Source organism: Pelophylax lessonae (genome assembly GCF_965119305.1).
Source record: "Pelophylax lessonae genome assembly, chromosome: 1".
NCBI classification, from domain to species: Eukaryota; Metazoa; Chordata; class Amphibia; order Anura; family Ranidae; genus Pelophylax; species Pelophylax lessonae.
Window position 1 is genome coordinate 435,984,178 of NC_138768.1, and position 19,941 is coordinate 436,004,118.

General features: G+C 40.9%; 1 protein-coding gene across 1 annotated transcript in view; it reads right to left on the reverse strand.

Moving 5' to 3' along the window:
• GRHPR (glyoxylate and hydroxypyruvate reductase) overlaps nucleotides 1-19,941 on the reverse strand; it is a 51,858-nt gene that overhangs the window by 13,544 nt on the left and 18,373 nt on the right. Inside the window, exons 2-7 of the mRNA XM_082265256.1 lie at nucleotides 16,137-16,267; nucleotides 9,790-9,862; nucleotides 9,569-9,685; nucleotides 7,938-8,026; nucleotides 4,536-4,640; nucleotides 4,294-4,429 (exon numbers count right to left, since the gene is read on the reverse strand). Of these exons, the coding sequence (XP_082121382.1) occupies nucleotides 4,294-4,429; nucleotides 4,536-4,640; nucleotides 7,938-8,026; nucleotides 9,569-9,685; nucleotides 9,790-9,862; nucleotides 16,137-16,267 (651 nt within the window). The remainder of the gene's footprint in view (nucleotides 1-4,293; nucleotides 4,430-4,535; nucleotides 4,641-7,937; nucleotides 8,027-9,568; nucleotides 9,686-9,789; nucleotides 9,863-16,136; nucleotides 16,268-19,941) is intronic.

Here is a 19,941-nt window from a genome sequence, read left to right on the forward strand (position 1 = left end):
AAAAATAAAAACTACTGACACCAGTGGGTGAACTTCCAGAATCGCAAAGGTCACACTTGCACCCGAGCCCTGGCATTCCACCACCGTGGGGAGGCCCCAAGATGGCAGGAAGGGGGCCCACTGCAGAACTTGTGAAAGGGTCCAACTGCGGGACTGTAATAAAGGGCCCCGCAATGAGAGTAAAGGGCCCTAGGATTAGTGGAAACAGCCCCAGGCTTGAAGGGGTTCAGGGGGCCCTTCATGGTTTCTTGCACCGGGGCCCTGAAGGTTCTAGTTACGCCTCTGGGTTTAGGCATCATCTTGGTATAGTTTTTTTCAGCCGGCGAGTGACTCATGTAAAAGCAATCCAAGTGGCTAATTAGCCACTAGACTGCTTTTACAAACAGTGGGAGAAGGGACATCCCCTCCCCCCTCCCTCCACGGTTTTCTCAGGCTCTCGTGTCCCACCAGTTAACCCGAGAATGCAGCCGGTGGTTTTTGCCAGCTGACCATAGAGCTGATCGGAGACTAGAACAGCTCCAACTATCCCTATGGCCTAAGATACCAGAAGCTACGAGCATTTTATCACTTCAGTTTCATTGGATATAAACAGCGCCATTTTAAATTGGGAAAGCATCTTATCACACCGATCGTGGTGTGGTCAGATGCTTTAAGGGCAGAGGAGAGATCTAGGTTAATAGACCCCATTTTTTTTCAAAAAAGAGTATCTGTCACTACCTATTGCTATCATAGGAGAAATTTACATTCCCTGTGATAACAATTAAAGTGATAAAAAAAAAAAAAAAAAAAAAAAAAAGAAGAAGAAGGAAAATGGTGAAACAATAAAATAAAAAAGCAAAATTAAAAAAAATTAAAAATTAAAGCACCCCTGTCCCCCCCGTGTTTGCGTGGCAAATGTAAGCATCGGTCTCGTGTCATATGTAAACAGCAATTGCATCATGCTTGTGAGGTATCACCACGAGTGTCAGATCGAGGGCAGAAATTCTAGCAGTAGACCCCCTCTGTAAATCTAGTTGTAACCTGTAAAGGCTTTTCAAAATGTACATAGTTTGTCGCCGCTGCACGGGCGTGTACACTTTTAAAGCAGGTCATGTGTGGTATCTATGTACTCAGCATAAAATCATCTTTTTATGCGTTACCAAACGATTGGGCGATATATATTGTGTTTTTGTGCATTCAATTTTAAAAAAAGTGTTTGTTTTTTTTTCAAAAAAAAAATTGCGTTTGGAAAATCGCTGCGCAAATACTGTGTGACAAAAAAAAAATTGCAACACCCACTATTTAAATCTGTAGGGCCTCTGCTTTAAAAAAAAAAAAAGTATATAATATTTGGTGGATTAAAGTAATTTTCTGGTAAAAAAATATTTTTTTATACATGTAAAAAAAAGTGACAGAAAAAGATGGTCTTCAAGTGGTTAGAAGAGTGGGTGATGTGTGGCATAAGCTAATATTGGGCATTAAATGCCAGGACAGTTCAAACACCTCCCAAACGTCCCCTTTTTGGAAAGTAGACACCCCAGGCTATTTGCTGAGAGGCATGTTGAGTCCATGGAATTTTTTTTTTTTGGTTTCAGGCAAAGTTGTCACCTAAATGATATATTGCTCACACATGCCATGGGTATATGTTGAATTACACCCCAAAAGTATGGGGATACCCCATGTGTGAGACTTTTTGGCAGTCTAGCCACGTACAGGACCCCAAAAACCAATAACTGCTTTCAGGCTCTCTAAGGGCATAAATTGCTCGTTTCACTTCCTCACTACCTATCACAGTTTCGGAAGCCCTGAAATGTCAAGATAGCACAACCCCCCCCCCCCCCCTAAATGACCCCTTTTTAGAAAGTAGACACTCCAAGCTTTTTGTTGAGGGGCATTTTTTGTATTTTACAGATCTTGCTTTTTGGCACAAAGTTTTAAAATTGGAAAAAAGAATAAAATATATTTTTCTTTTCTTTCTTCATTTTCCAAAAAATTTTGACAACAAATGAGATCTGAAAAACACTCACCATGCCTCTTGGCAAATAGCTTGGGATGTCTACTTCCCGAAAAGGGGTCATTTGGGGGGTTGTGCTAGCTTGGCATTTCAGGGCCTCTGAAACTGATTATTGAGGAAGTAAAATGGGAAATTTACGCCCTTTAAAATCCTGAAGGCAGTGGTTGGTTTTCCGCACCCGTTCGCGGCTAGGCTCCCAAAAAGTCTCACAAGTGCTGTATCCCCATACTCAGGAGAAGCAGCAGAATGTATTCTGGGGTGTTATTCCACATATACCCATGGCATGCCTGAGCAATATATAAATTTCACCGATAACTTTGTGTAAAAAACAAAAAAAAAAAAAAAAATCAAATACTCCACAGGCTCAACATGCCTCTCAGCAAATTCCTTGGGAAGTCTACGTTCCAAAAAGGGGTAATTTGGGGGGGGGGGGGGTGTTGTATTGCCCTGCCATTTTAGCACTTCAGTCAGAAAGTAAAAAGTTGTGCAAATTCTAGTTTTTCTCTAGTTTTTTTTTGCAGCTCCCTTTGTTCATTCAGACAGAGAGCTGCCATTCGGCCCTGTCTGCTCTCTCTCTCTCTCTGTATCTCAGCCAATCAGGAGGGAGAGTCCCGAACGGCCAAGGGACTCGTGGACATCGCTGGATAGAGAGGGGGCACAGGTAAGTATTAAGGGGTGCTGGGGTGGCTGCTGCACACAGAAGGCTTTTTATCCTAATGTATAGAATGCATTAAGATAAAAAAAACCTTGCCTGCTTTTACAACTCCTTTAAGTGGTTAAACAGTTTTTTTTAACTGTTTTACATAGCTATACCTACAAAAGGCCTGAATAGATCTAGTAGGAATTGTATTACTTTAAATTGTATATAACTGTATCCATGGCTGTCTTTTACATCTAACGGGTTCATTGATCTAACTATGTTACAGCAACGATATGATCTTTTGTCTTCAACAAATTACAGAGCCGATACGAAACCCAGCAACCAACCACCTCGGTCAGATCATGTACCCTAGATTACTGTAAAATGCAGCTCCCTTCCATCAAGACAGTCCTTCAATTCAAAAGGTCAGATATATGGTAAAAACTCACATTGTATGCACGTCGCTAGACACGCAATGGCCAAATGGCCATAGAACATAATGGTAGTCCTTCCTATGCAGGCACCAAAAGGAAGATCAGGCTGTCCTGATTTCTTATAGTTGTTCCATGTCTGTAGCCTTAAGAATATGCCAGGTTCATGCCGATCGTGAGCAGTTACCAGCAAGAAGGTTCTGCTCGACAGGGCAGGCCACTGTGAAGGAAGCTACTTTTTACCATCATAAAAAACACTTTATTGTGTTTGTTTTACCGTTGCAGAGGCAGAGGGCAGCAGTTGCTGTGTTTCATATAAAAGCAAACTTGTCCTTTATTGTCTAAATCGGGGCCTAAAGCAGGGTACACACTAGTAGAAAATCGGCCGAAAATTCCCGCCCGATGTGAAATCGTTCGATTTTCGCCTAGTGTGTACACAACTTTCAGCAGCCGATCCCGACATTTTCAACGAAAAAAAACGGAGGGTCAAACACCAAAATTTTTTTCGGCCGTCTTTAGCACAACCAATTTTCACTTAATGTGTACACAGTACGTCCGGGAAAAATCGGCTACAAAAGACCGCGCATGATCGGAAGTTACTGACGACCTGGAAGTTTATCAGGAAAAGATAACTAAAATGGATAATTCGTATCTATCTTTGTTGTACTTGACTTTGTATGTGTATAGCAATTCATATTAAATTTACATGTTTATTCAGTCTACAGGGGATGTATATTCTATCCAGCAATGTATGTCAGCATAGAGAAAACTACAGTGTTGTGAAGTATTTACATATCCATTGTCTTTGCATGTGTATTGGCAATTCATTACTCCAAGACCAAGTATAGCAAGGGTCTCGGATGTTTCGATCTCCATCTTCCAAGATCGTTGTATAAAAACGAAAAAGGTGATAAATCTCGAAGATTCTGAAAAATCCGAAGCGCAGTTTCACGAATGATCCGAGAACAAAAGCCACGTCACATCTGGAAGAAGGAAGGCGTGGCCTCGGGGGTCACACGTATACGTACTTACATCACACTCTACGAACAAAACGTCAACCAAAAAAAACATAAATCGGACGAGAAATTTCGTGAACATTTATGCACTGTCAACTAAAAACAGTTGTGGACGCGAGCATGAGAGAGAAAAATGGGAGGATATTTCGTCCGATTTTCGTCAAGTGTGTACGGCCCTTAAGGAACATGCTGAATGTATTACAATTGACCTACCTACTGATGTTAATGAAAACTGATGTTTTCTTCATTCTTTGAAAGAAATCCTTGTTACACAGGCCTTCAGTCTCAGGAGTTAAGGAGCAGGACACTACAACAAAATCTGAATCCTCTGTAAGCTTTTCACAAGATACTAAATCGCAAACAAAAAGAGAGAACAGATTTGATTATTAATAAGTTAACTATTAACATGTTCTTTGTATATATGGAGGAAGTAGAAATGTAGATGTCCCCAATACCATATTCAGCATCAACCTCTGCAGCACGTTCAGGTCGGGGCTGACGTCCTGTGTATAAAAACTTCTTCACACCAAAAGGTTTAAGACGTTGGGCAATAGCCAGTCCTGGAGATAGAAAAAAGCAAGGTAATCCGTTTCAAAGCTCACAAAAAGGTACACATATGTGAATTGCCGTAAGTAACAATTGATTCAAACACCTACACCAGATGTATGTTGCACCAGCACAGCCTCTGATGTTCACTGCCACGCATTAATAAATAGTAAATTGAGTTTCAAAGCCAAGGTAAAGCATTCAAAGCCAATAAAGTAAACTGTCAAGCAATACTTCATTCATGCATTTGTGTCTCAGTGCACTCTCCTTTAGTGAATCAATGGTGCAAGACATCAAACTTGCACACTTGAGGAACACGGAGAACTGTAAATAGCTGTAAAGAACAACTCTATCCAAGCATTTAGGTTAGAGTCGTATCGCACTGTGATCTCCTTGTTGACTTCTATTACTGTAGAAGTCCCATGCTAAACACTTCTTTCTTGAGACCTCTGCTAGCATTGCCATAAAAAAGTAAAAAAAAAAAAATGACATAACTGCACGTTTATTGTTGAAACAAATTCAACTTTATTCAAAGAGTTCTTAATTCTTAAAAGCAATAGTCACAAAAAAATAAAAATAACTTCTGTAATATACCTGCAGCGATCCTCAAGCCCCAGCTTATTCGGATAGACAATTCTGATGCTAGTGTTGAAGCTTGCCTGCTTACTACCACTTTCCACACGTTCCTATTTGTTCATCACTAATGATGGGCAGCTTCAATGTCCAACAGAAATGAGTGGATGGTGTGAGGGCGGGGCAATCTTTGACACCACCAGAAATTGTCAATGCCTTGCAGGTCCCACCACCACAACATTTCTATGTAGTAGCAGGTCTTGGGGGGATGCGGCAGTTATGTGCAGGCACCGATTGGTGTTTTACTTTAAAACAGACAGCAGTTTTTTGTAATGATTAAGTCACTTGAAAACTTAGAATTCAAATAAAAAACATTAATAAAAAGAAACATTTTAAAAATGACTAGCAACCAATATTCACTTTCACAAATTGCTCTATAAACACAGGGGATGTCCCGCCAAGTTCGATAAAATTTGGGACAGGTGGATGAGTTGTCCAGACACTAATGTATAAGTTGCATATGTTCTGAACACTGGCCGCCTTACATGGTTTCTGTCTTTGTTTATCTTCATGCACCACTACCGACCTATATTGGCTAGCACTAACCGGTTGTACTCTGTATACCTGCATTTTGGCTGTTGCCCTTCCCAATCTTTATTTACTGTACATTGTGTGTATTGTTGTACTTGTTCAGTTTCTCTTTTACCGAGCTATTTTAATTGTACTGCACCAAAGTTTTCAATAAACTCACTGTTTGGAAAAAAATAAATAAATGACTAGCAGGTTGGTATTTATAGTAGAAAATACTCTGTATGTTTCTTCTGCCGTAAAATCCCTTTCTCCTGCCTGCTAGCAATTTTTACAAATTTTACACATACAGCTATGCATGTGCGGAGTAAGAGTAAAGGTGCTGAGACAAAGTAACGTGTGAGTATGCATGGAAGATATGTCACCCCAGCCAATCAAGACAGCTCAAGACCCAAAAGAAGACTGGAAAAAGATAGATGGGACTAGGGAGAGCACAGCTGTCACATCACTTGAGAACAATTTGGAATGTAAAGCTGGCCATAGACGTTTGTTCAGTTACAAACCTTGTTTGTGTAGACAAAGGAATTTCTCACTGCCTGGGCATTGTATTATGACAACCGGACCCGCTGCTGTCAGAATTCACTGATCAGTGGCTGCAGCTGCTGATTTACATACGTTTTCCAACAGAAGCTAGTGATCAACTACTGTCAAAGAAGGACGATCACACCCTGATCGAAATTTAACCAGTCTCTGGTGAACCTGATGATTTTTTAGCCATCTATGGCCATCCTTAGTGTGCCACATTTTACAAATATGCTGTGCACATCTGCACATTAGTGCTAAAGCCCGCCCACCATGATGCAGACTTTAGTTCAGCTTTTAAGAGCAGTAACACAGAGCAACCAATTTGAATTCATCTTGTACTGCTATGCTTTAGTTGGTCCTATAATTATATATAGTACTTAACTCTGTATTGACTAAGGCTGATTAAAGTGGTTCTAAATGCTCAGCTTTTATTTAGTTAATTCACTGCTTGCAGTGTAACATGCCCCACATATTTTTAAATGCCCAATGAGGCCAAACACTTACTTTTTCTCCCCTGCCTCGGAACCCCGTTTCCCTGAGCTTCTGGGTAGGGGAGGGCGTGCACTAATTACAGAATGAGGACAGGCGTAAGGGGTTCTTCACTGTAAGAGCAGTAAGGATGTGGAATTCTTTTCCACAAGCAGTCGTATCAGCAGGGAGCATCGATAGTTTCAAAAAACTATTAGATGGACACCTTAAAGACCACAACATACAGGGGTATACAATGTACGGTTAAAAGCAAACACACACACGCATCATAGGTTGAACTGGATGGACTGATGTCTTTTTTCAACCTTACTAACTATGTAACTATGTAAGGCGAAGCATGCACACGGGAGGACAGAGGAAAGAGAAGGAGGAGCAGCTTGCTGCTCTAGACAATTTCAAGGAATGGCTGCATGCCGGGAGTGTGTATGCAAGGGTGATGCCATGGGACGCTGTAGAACAAGGGTGTATAAGCTCAATTTGACTGCAGGCTGCATTAGCATTATGGTTGCCCTCAAAGGGCCCATTGTATCTGTAAGACTAGATGTCCAGAGCAACACCCCCTCCTATATCAGATATCAAAGACCCACCCCACCATTAGAAGTCAAGAGTCCCCCCACCCTCTCTTAAATCACAGTGCACCCCCTTAACTTGTGCCGCTGCCAGGAAGTAGCTGGGGCAGAGCTGGGAAGCCTAAAGTGCATGTTCTGGAGGAGGACCAGAGGAGGGCTGCCATGTCTGCTTAATGCTGAGATCAGGGGAGATGGGGTGTACTGCGGCTGCACAGAGGTGCAGGATCTGTAGGTGGTGTTCTATCCTCCTGTCTGCAGGTGACTGCCAAGACAAGGTGGGGGTGTAGATGAAGGGGGTGCTGCAGCTGCAGGAGAGGTGCGAGGGCCACATAAAATGGCCTGGTGGGCTGGATTTGACCCACGGGCCTTGTGTTTGACCCATGCTGTAGAAGGAGACTCTGGAGCAGCGGACAGCAGTGTCAATACTGTACACACCAGGAAATATCAAAAAATTTGTGTCACTTTAATTCTACTTTTTCTTAGAAACCTAAATAAATAACAAATGCAGAATTGTAAAAATAAAGATGATCAACTGCACTTAAAGCAACATAATTTTACAGGCATTACCTATTCTTCCCAAGCCAATGATTCCAACAGTGCTGTTAGACAATCCATACCCACACATCGACATGGGAGACCACGATTTCCATGCTCCACTTTAAAACAAAAATAGAACTATATTAGGATAGGTTTTAAAAAATGTATTTTTATTGTGTAACTTGGTTATAATAGGACAGGAATATGGAAGTACATAATACAGTATCACAGAATATAAAATAAAAGGGTAAATACAGCGGGTAAAATAAGTAATTAACATGTCATCATTTTTCTAGGTAAATATATCTCTAAAAGGTGCTATTGACATAAAATTTTCATCACATGTCGGTAACAACCCATGCGATCCATACATACAAAGAAACCAAAATAAATAAGTTTAGAAATTAAATTATGTGTAATAAAATGGAATGACAAAGGGAAAAATGATTGAACACTCTAATTAAAAATTATTTATACTTTGTACAAAATTCTTTGTTGGTAATGATGACTGCTTCCAGATGCCTCCTGTATGGAGAAACTAGTCACATGCATTGCTCAGGTGTGATTTTGGCCCATTCTTCCACACAAACGTCTTCAAATCTTCTGTGGGCCTTTTCTATGAACTCTGATCTTTAGTCCTTTCCATAGATTTTCTATTGAATTCAAGTCATGCAAGTGGTTCTAAAGCCAAAATGTTTTTTTCAACTATATGCATTCTCTGCGTTGGGATAAAAAATACCTCACTAATCGTGCCCCCCCCCTCCCCCCTTCCCTATTCCTAAACATCTTATCTGCCTCCTCTCACTGATCCAGAGCGGTCCTGGCTGCAGCACCGTTTTCCTCTTTTCCTGGTCTCACAGGAGATCCTAAGAGTAGTGTGGGCTCTAGGCTTCTGCTGCTGTCAGTCAAACTCCCATGGGGAGGGAGCGGGGGCATGGCTTACTGGCACTGTGTGTCAACAGACGCACACAGCCCTGCTTAGTAGTCTCCTCGCACGGATGCCCCCATAGCAACCTCTAGCCAGCAGAAGCCGAAAGTGCCGGCTAGAGGTTTCCAGAAGAGGAGGTATCTGAGGGGTAAGGGCGCGCTCTGTGCAATAATGTTGTACAGGAAGGTAATTATAACCTCTTTTTGTATTTTAATTAAAAAAAACCTAGCCTTTATTTATCATTTTGAGGTATGTCTTAACTCAAGAGCAAGAATGTAATATATTGAACCTTACCAGTCCTTAGATGTGGTGGGTGCATTAGATTTCTTTTATTTTCACCTAGTGATCCTGCCAGTAACACACTTACTGCCCTGAGGTGACAAAGCTCACTCACTATACTTCGGAGGAGCAGTGTTGTCATCCTAGGCTGCTCTCGCGAATTTTGACTACAAACATCTCCCCCTCTCTTCATCTGTAGAACATAGAGGGAGGTGTTCAGTAGTTTACAGAAGAGAACTGGGGATTTTGTTATTGATATCTTAGATTACAAGCAGGGCCCTCTGAATCCTACTGTATTCAAGTGTATTGTAGTTGTGCAGCGCTGTGTAACTGTTAAATAAATCCTGAATTATAATAATAATAGTAACCTAGTAATATCTCAGACCATGATAAACTGTAAATTAAAGAGTTGTCAAATGACATTATGCCACATTCTTTCTTATCAACTGCTTACCTTTTCACCTCTTGTATAGCTTCTGGCAGGCGTCGAGACGTGGCTAGCAGTAAGGCTACGCTTAGCTCTGCTGTGGCCTCCGTCAACACATCTGGCGTGTAGCCCACTCTGATTCCACTGTACAAAACACAGTTCAAAGTCAATATATCGTTGTCTCTTTAGCATAAAATAGAACCTCAAAATAGACGTGCTCATAAATCTTTGTGGAGCAAAATACATACCGCTTTTTGATTTCATTGATTGCTAGGTGGTCAAAGCCCACAGATAATGTACTGATAACCTTTAGATTTGGCCCTGCAAACAGGAATGACAATAAAACAAAATGATGATGTTCATACAATAATGCGTATTTAACCACTTGCCGACCATATAATGCCAATATGCGGTGGCAAAGTGGCTCTCCTGTGCCAGTTTACATACCTAGTACGTAATCTGTCACTTCCGAGTAGGGGGCCTGCGCGCTGGTTGTGCTGTGATTAGACACAGCACAAGCCGATCAGCAGGTGCTAACCAACTAATGTCTGCCCCTACCTGCTGATCAGCGTGGAGGAAGACAGGACAGAGCCATGCATATGAAAACAATGCAGAGCTCTGTCCTGTCAGCAGAGATGTGGCGGTTTTTGTTTCCCATTATACCCGCTACTAAAAGCGCCTTACAGTAAACACAAACACTGGTTAGGCACACATTTAACCCTTACCAGCCAGTGTCATTAGTACAGTATTTTTAGCACCGATCACTGTATTACTGTCACTGGTTCCCACGATGTGTCAGATTGTCTGGGCAATATTGCTGTCCGCTTTAAGTCGCTGATCGCCACCATTACTGGTAGAAATTTTTTTTATATAGAATATATATATATATATATATATATATATATATATATATATATATATATATATATATACACACACACACACACACACACACATATATATACACACACACATATATATACACACACACACACACACACACACATATACATACATACATACACACACACACACAGTATCTCACAAAAGTACACCCCTTACATTTTTGTAAATATTTTATTATATCTTTTCAGGTGACAACACTGAAGAAATGACACTTTGCTACAATGTAAAGTAGTGAGTGTACAGCTTGTATAACAGTGTAAATTGTCTGTCCCCTCAAAATAACGCAACACACAGCCATTAATGTCTAAACTGCTGGCAACAAAAGTGAGGTTGAAGGGGGTGAGTGAGTCAGCCTGTCCGTGCTCAGGCCATACACCACACACTGTATTAAATTGGTCTGCATGGCTGTCGTCCCAGAAGGAAGCCTCTTCTAAAGATGATGCACAAGAAAGCCTGCAAACAGTTTGCCGATTACTGGAACCGTGTCCTGTGGCCTAATGTGATCAAGATAAACTTATTGGGTTCAGATTGCATCAAGCGTGTGTGGTAGCAACCAGGTGAGGAGTACAAAGACAAGTGTGTCATGCCTACAGTCAAGCATGGTGGTAGGAATGTCATTGTCTGGGGGTGCTGCCGGCACTGGGGAGCTACAGTTCATTGTGGGAACCATGAATGCCAACATGTACTGTGACATACTGAAGCAGAGCATGATCCCCTCCCTTTGGAGACTGGGCAGCAGGGCAGTATTCCAACATGATAACGACCCCAAACACACCTCCAAGATGACCACTGCCTTGCTAAAAAAGCTGAGGGCAAAGGTGATGGACTGGCCAAGCATGTCTCCAGACCTAAACCCTATTGAGCATCTGTGGGGCATCCTCAAACGGAAGGTGGAGGAGCGAAAGGTCTCTAACATCCACCAGCTCCATGATGTTGTCATGGAGGAGTGGAAGAGGACTCCAGTGGCAACCTGTGAAGCTCTGGTGAACTCCATGCCCAAGAGGGTTGTTGACAGCAGTTTAGACATGAATGGCTGTGTGTGGAGTTATTTTGAGAGAACAAGCTGTACACTCACTACTTTACATTGTAGCAAAGTGTCATTTTTTCAGTGTTGTCACATGAAAAGATAAAATAAAATATCTACAAAAATGTGAGGGGTGTACTCACTTTTGTGAGATACTGTGTGTATGTGTGTAATATATATGTGTGTGTGTGTGTGTGTGGGTGAGAGTGTGTACATTTACAAGCGACTGCACAGTTTCAGGGATGCATATGTCCATCAAGCTGCATGTGTCATCATATGCATGTCCGAAACTGTGCAGTGGCTTGTAAATGTATGTTTACTTATATGCATGAAGAGCAGAAGTAAAGTATATCTGGAACAACAATTGGATTGCATCTTCTATTATTTGATGGATACTTTGTGGTAAAAAGGGAGTTCCACAATAGATGTAATCTTTGCGCAAAAAGAGCTACAGAGCAGTGGTGTCCCACCTTGAAATTGTGTATATACAGTTGTGCTCATAAGTTTACATACCCTGGCAGAATTTATGATTTTTTGGCCATTTTTCAGAGAATATGAATAACACAAAAACTTATCTTTCACTCATGGTTAGTGTTTGGCTGAAGCCATTTATTATAAATCAACTGTGTTTACTCTTTTTAAATCATAATGACACCAGAAACTACCCAAATGACCCTGATCAAAAGTTTACATACCCCAGTTCTTAATATAGTGTATTGCCTCCTTTAACCTCTATGACAGCTTGAAGTCTTTTGTGGTATTTGTGGATGAGGCTCTTTATCTTCTCGGATGGTAAAGCTGCCCATTCTTCCTGGCAAAAAGCCTCCAGTTCCTGTAAATTCTTGGGCTGTCTTGCATGAACTGCATGTTTGAGATCTACCCAGAGTGGCTCAATGATATTGAAGCCAGGAGACTGAGATGGCCACTCCAGAACCTTCACTTTATTCTGCTGTAGCCAATGACAAGTCGATTGGCCTTGTGTTTAGGATCATTGTCATGTAGTACGTCCCATGCGTAGCTTCTGGGCTGATGAATGCAAATTTTCCTCCAGTATTTTTTGATAACATACTGCATTGATCTTCCCATCAATTCTGACCAAATTTCCTGTGCCTTTGTAGCTCACACATCCCCAAAACCTCAGCAATCCACCTCCGTGTTTCACAGTAGGATTGGTGTACCTTTCATCATAGGCCTTGTTGACTCCTCTCCAAATGTAGCATTTAGGGTTGTGGTCAAAAAGCTCAATTTTGGTCTCATTACTCCAAATGACTTTGTGCCGGAAGGTTTGAGGCTCGTCAGCGGGATACCTTGTGGTATTTGCATAGTAATGGCTTTCTACTGGCAACTCGACCATGCAGCCCATCTTTCTTCAAGTGCCTCCTTATTGTACATCTTAAAACAGCCACACCACATGTTTTCAGAGAGTCCTGTATTTCACCTGAAGTTATTTGTGGGTTTTTCTTTGCATCCCGAACAATTTTCCTGGCAGTTGTGGCTGAAATTTTAGTTGTTCTACCTGACCGTGGTTTGGTTTCAACAGAACCCCTCATTTTCCACTTCTTGATTAGAGTTTGAACACTGCTGATTGGCATTCCCAATTCCTTGGATATCTTTTTATATCCCTTTCTTGTTTTATGCATTTCAACTACCTTTTCCGGCAGATCCTTTGACAATTCTTTTGCTTTCCCCCATGACTCGGAATCCAGAAACATCAGTACAGCACTGGATGAAAGATGCAAGGGTTTGTCAGGAGTCCAGAAACTCATTGACCTTTAAGGCCCCTTTCACACACGCTGTCCGTTTTTCATCCATCCGTTGACGGATGAAAAACGGACATCAATGCATCTCTATGTAAAAACGGATGACAACGGATGAAAGATGGATAACAACTGACGAAAAACTGATAACAACTGACGAAAAACGGATGACAACTGACGAAAAACGGATGACAACTGACGAAAAACGGATGACAACTGACGAAAAACGGATGACAACTGACGAAAAACGGATGACAACTGACGTTGTTTGAAAGGGGCCTTATACACATGCACTAATTACAAGCAAACAGATCACAGGTGAGGATGGGTACCTTTAATAGCCATTCAAACCCCTTTGTGTCAACTTGTGTTCATGTTATCAGGCCAAAATCAATAGGGTATGCAAACTTTTGATCAGGGTCATTTGATTTAAAAAGAGTAAACACAGTTGACTGATAATAATTGGCTACAGCCAAACACTAACCATGAGTGAAAGAAAAGTTTTTGTGTTATTGTGTTATTATTCATATTCTCAGAAAAATGGCCAAGAAATCATAAATTCTGCCAGGTTATGTAAACTTACAAGCACAACTGTATACAGTAAACCCCCGTTATATCACGGTTCAGTTTTTGCGGTCCCGGTATATTGCGTTTTTTTTTTTCTTTAAGACCTATAAATATTATTTTACTAATTAAATCATTGTTAAATATTTTTGTGTTTTCCATTGCTCTTGCTATGTCTCTCAGTATCTTTTGTGTGTTTAAATGTGTTTCTATTGTTTTAAATGTGTGTTTAAAGACCTTAAAATGCTTTTAAAAGTACAGTGAAAGTTATAAAAACATGCCTATGGTGTATTTAAATAGGGTCTATTTAGCGGATTTTCACTTTCCGCGGTTGGGTCTGGGAACGTAACCCCCACAATGGAGTGGGGTTTACTGTATATATATATATATATACACACACACATACACACACACACATATACACACACACACACACACACACACATACACATATACATACACCATAGTTTGTAGACGCTATAAGCGTTTGCATAAACCAATCAATATATAATTTATTGGGATTTTTTTTTACCAAAAATATATAGCAGAATACTTATTGACCTAAATTTATGAAGACATTCGATTTTTTTTTAATGGATATGTTTTATATCAGAAAGCAAAAAATAAATAGTTTGTTTTCAAAATGTTTAGGTAGTTTTTCATTTATAGCACAAAAAATAAAAACCAATGGTTTTTCTAAAAGAAAGCTCTATTTGTGGGGAAAAAAAATGATATATATTTTGTGTACAGCGTTGCATGACCACGCAATTGCCAGTTAACCACTTAAGCCCTGGAGGATTTGGCTGCTCAAAGACCAGGCCCTATTTTGCGATTCGGCACTGCATGATTTTTAATGGACAATTGCACGGTCGTGCGATGCTGTATCCAAATGAAATTGACATCCTTTTTTTCCCCACAAATAGAGCTTTCTTTTGGTGATATTTGATCACCTGTACGATTTTTATTTTTTGCGCTATAAACAAAAAAAGAGCGACAATTTTGAAAAAATAACAATAGTTTTCACATTTTTTTATATGAAATTCTCAAAAAAAAAAAAAAAAATTTAAAAATCAAAATTTAACATTTTAGGCCAATTTGTTTTCTGCTACATATTTTTGGTAAAAAAAAAAAAAAAAAAATCGCAATAAGCGTATTTTGATTGGTTTGCGCAAAAGTTATTGCATTTACTAACTACGGGAAAGATTTTTGTCATTTTCATTGTTTTTATTTTTAACTAGTAATGGCGGCGATCTGCGATTTTTTTTTTTTGCGGGACTGCGACATTGTGGTGAACAGATCGGACCCTTGACTGACATTTTTGGGAGTACCAGTGACATTACTACAGTAATCAGTGCTATACATGTGCACGGTTACTGTAAGAATGACACTGGCGGGGAAGGGGTTAACTTTATTGGTAAACAGTGGGTTAAATGTATCCCTAGGGGCGTGATTCTAACTGTGGGGGCATGGCTTGTGATGTAACCACAGAGACATACGATCCTACATAGCAGGATCGTACAGTCTCTGCAGTTACATCAGGGAGAATGACAGACGGCTGTGTTTACATCAGCCGCCTGCCTTTCTCCCTCTCCAGCGGGAGATCGCGAGTGATCAGCGGACATCGGAACCGCCGGTCACTCGTGCGGGGATGTCAGGGAACGAGTGGGGGCGGGAGCGCGCCTCCGGTGGCGCACGCTCGCCCCCTGCAGGCTCCTGGGCGAGCGACGTAGTCCTATGTCGGTTCGCCCAGGAGGGGCTGACCGCCGCAGTAAATTGTCATGCAGCGGTTGGCAAGTGGTTAAAGTAACGCAGTGCCAAATATCAAAAAAACGCCTGGTCATAAAGGGAGGCATATATTCCGGAGGGCAAGTGGGTAAGTATACTTTTGTCAGCGTTTTCTCCACAATTACATCAAAAAGGATACAGAACTTTATCTCATGTAATTTTTCACTAAACAGGAAATGCAAGATTTCTTCAGTTAAAAAAAAAAAAAAAAAAAAACATTTTTTTGCTTTCAGTTATATAAAGCTAAACTAAGCATATACTATGCGAATTCCTGATGAACCCCCCAAAATTTGTTTTGGGAGTGGTTCTGTCTCCCCCTCCCACCTGATATACTTTGATTGAAAAATCGAAGAAGAAATCTACCAAGAGTGGTTTAAATCTTTTACTTATACAATACTGTATCTTTAACCATCCTTATTTTATCCAAGTCTATACATTACATAGAACTGGAAGGATAATACATTCAGATGAACACACTAAATAGATTAAATCAAATTATAACTTTGTCCAAATATTCCAAGCACATTATTCTGCTACAAAAAACACAGACGTTGCTTACCAGCTGTGTCCAGAACCTCCTGATCTATCTTCTCTGACAAGAGGCAGAGCAGACCATGCGCTCCAGCTACCCCTCTCAGCAACTCAGCCCTTGGCACAGGATCTTCTGAATCCCACTGTTGGACAGTGTAGCTGGAAAGATAAAAAAAATGTCAAGTTCACAGCTCATTCAATAAGCCAATATTTCACCAGGGACTTACCAATTACTAAGCCCCAGCATCCATGATAAACAACAAACTGGGCAGGCCAAAAGTGGTCAACTGTATCAGGGTAAAGATAATGAGGGGTTAATGCTTTGTAAGTCATGGTAAGAGGATGGCTGGATTCGTTTTTTGGCAGGAATCCTGTGAACAGCAGTCAGTTTTAATTAAAGCTGAACTCCAGATAATAAGTGCCATTTAATCCAGTTATATATTCATTTAAAAATAATTAATTGTATTCTACATATATTCAACATAAGTATCTGAATCTCTGTGGATATTAGCCTCCTGTTCTCCACTGCAACACTCACACTGGGAGATGGCAGGTCAGCACTTAGAGCCAATCTGAGTTAGCCCCCTTTCACACTTGTGCGACCTAAAAGTCACGCAACTTAACCACTTGCCTACTGGGCACTTATACCCCCTTCCTGCCCACTGTGCCCAGGCCAATTTTTATCTTTCAGTGCTCTCACACTTTGAATGACAATTGCGCGGTCATGCTACACTGTACCCATATGAAATTTTTATCATTTTTTTCACACAAATAGAGCTTTCTTTTGGTGGTATTTAATAACCTCTGGTTTTTTTATTGAATTTTATTGAAAAAAAAAAAAAAGTTTTTCTTATTTTCTGTGAGTAAAATTTGAAAATAAATACATTTTTCTCCTTCACTGATGTGCACTGATGAGGCGGCACGGATGGGCACTGATGAGGTGGCACATATGGGCACTGATGAGGTGGCACTGATGAGGAGGTACTAATATGCCGCACTGATGAGCACTGATAGGCGGCACTGATGAGCACTGAGAGGTGGCACTGCTGGGCACTGAGAGGCGGCACTGATGGACACTGCTGGGTGGCACTGATGAGCAGCAACATCAGTGCCCACACTCAGTGCCCATAGTGCTGCTAGTCAGTGCCCATCAGTGCCTAGATGAGCAGGCACTGATGGGCACTGACTGGCAGCACTATGGGCACTGAGTGTGGGCACTGTGGGCAGTAATGGCATTTTTTTTTTCTCTTGTGTAATCAGGGCACTGGTGATCAGTGCCCTTATTACATTCCTCTGTGTTCCCCTTACCACTGACGGCTCTCCTCTTCCTCACACTGCAGTCTCTGTGTGAGGAAGAGAGCTGGAGATGAGAGATGATCTCAGATCATCTCTCATTGCACGGTCCGATCACGTGGTAAATGGCCGCTGTGATTGGCCATTTACCACGACCTGTGATTGGCTGTGTCCAAGGGACACGGCCGACACAGATTTTCCCCGATGCACGCTCGCGGTAGCGCGGGGAGCCTGTCACTGGGAGGCCGTTTAAAGACGGCCTCCAGGAAATTCAAGTCTGCGCTGTAGCCGTCTATCGGCTATAGCGCGGGCGGCAGGTGGTTAAAGCAATGCTTGTGTAGTCTTGAGGTCTTTGGACCTCCAGTCCCATCAAAGTCGGACTAAAATAGTACAGGGACTACTTTGAAGTCACACAGATTTGAACAGTACTCATTAGAAATCATGGGGTACGACTTGTCATGCAACTTTGCAGTCCCAAATCGCAGGACAAGTTGCATAAGTGTGAAAAATGCCTTAAAGTGGTTGTAAACCTCAGACGGGAAATGCAAAGAAATTATATCCCTCTATAGTGTGAGTATAGTATAGTGAGTGTCTCAATTAGGAGCGCTAAGTGTCACTTTTGTCTGCTGCTTTGTTCCTCTGCTATCAGCATCAATCACTTCTGACAAGTTTTCCTGACACCAAGAGAAAAATGGTGACAGGGGAGGAATCTCCAGCCAATTGACAGCCTCAGCTCTGGTCCTGTGTGTAGGTGGGCGTGCCCCTTCCTTCCAATCGGTTCTCAGAGCTCTTCTCACTGAGCTCTGCAGAGTAACTTCAAGCTCTCTGCACCCTCTTTTCTGAACCCTCAGATAAGCTTATATATTCAGCACTTTGAACAGCTGTGGAGAAGACTGCAGATAGAGAAATACGACTTATGTAGGAGAATTTGTTTTATCCCTGTGTATCACCTGGGGATAGTCCCTTCACTGGGCATATGTAAGGGTTTACAACCACTTTAAATACAAGTTCAGGTTTTTCTTTTTAAGAAGCCCACCCCTCTAGCTTCCTCATTACATTTAAGTGTTCCACCCTCCTGCAGATTCGTACTTACCTCTTCCAATGTTTGCTGCTTCACACCCTGTTAGGCTATATGAACACATGAAGTAAATCTGACCTGGGAAACCTGTACTGCCATTTCTGACCACCTTTTATAAATGCTACTTGGTTCACTGCCCCCGAAGCCCAAACATTTTTCTTGCAGAATAAAATCAGTAATAAAGACTAAAACCTAATACAATATTCCTGTCAATTACCTTCATTTTCTAACCTGTATACTCAACAGTGCAACATGATTTCATTTACCGTAATTTGTAAACAAACATATTGAAAAAAAAAAAAAAAAAAACCTGCGCTTATCAAAAAATTCTACACTGTTCCAGACCACAAAAATAATCTCAAATATTCAAAAATACTGAAAAATATTAAAAATAAAATATATAGTGTTCAATACAGAATCAAATAATAAATTAAAATGATATATAAATCTAACATCTAAAATTGCATAAACCCACCTGTGCTAAATGCAAAAAAACACTATACATGACCTCTATTTAGTGCAGACCTACCACATAATATAACACGTTTTAAATATATTCCAATCTTCTATAATAGTGCATATTCAAACATATAAAAACAGTGATATAATAAATATTAATGAAATAAAGTCCAATTAAACTAGAATTCATGAAAAACAATTCATCCAAAGATCCCATACACCTTCCAGTGAATGTGCAGTCCCAGAAAATATAGGTCTCTTCTCAAAAATTGCTCTTCACTTCAAAATCACCACAGTGCCCTTCACCCCCACTTCATGGGTTGGTGCGCCCTGTGTTTCTTTTGTGTGGTTTTAGTGTTCCAGACTTCCCCAGTCTTTGAGGGCAGCAAGACCGTACTTTATCCATTTAGAACCAGGATGGAGATATATCTTACTCATCTGAAGCAGGCTTTTTTCCAAGCGCAGAAGATTTTGCGTTTGTGATTCTTTGCTTTACCACTGGAGGGGTGGCAATTTTATTAGGAAGTTGAGTCAAAAAGAGTCATGGGGAATTCACAGAAGTATGGTAATATTCCCATGGTGGGCTAAATATTGAGTTCAAACCTAAAGGGAAACTTCACTTTCATAGGGAAAAATAGCAAATAAAGAAAAATAATATAGTGAATACAATTGCGACACAAGTTATATTGTAATTGAATGTTAATTTAAAAAAATTTCCTTTTCAATCTGCAGCCGCTGTAATTTTCTGAAAATGCAATGCAATATGGCTACCTGGAGGTGTTCTGTACACAGAATGTGTACTGACCACACCCCAGAAACATCATTTCCTGCTTGTGTGATTGGTTTACTGATTTTCCCAGAAGTCTGCACTAAGATGCAAGTCAGATTTCAGACATCCCCTGCAAAAAAGATAATTTATGGTGAAATACTCCCAATAGGAACACGTCTAAAAAGGGATACAGGCCCAGCAGCTTTCCTCATTAGTGCTCTGCAGGTGCACAGC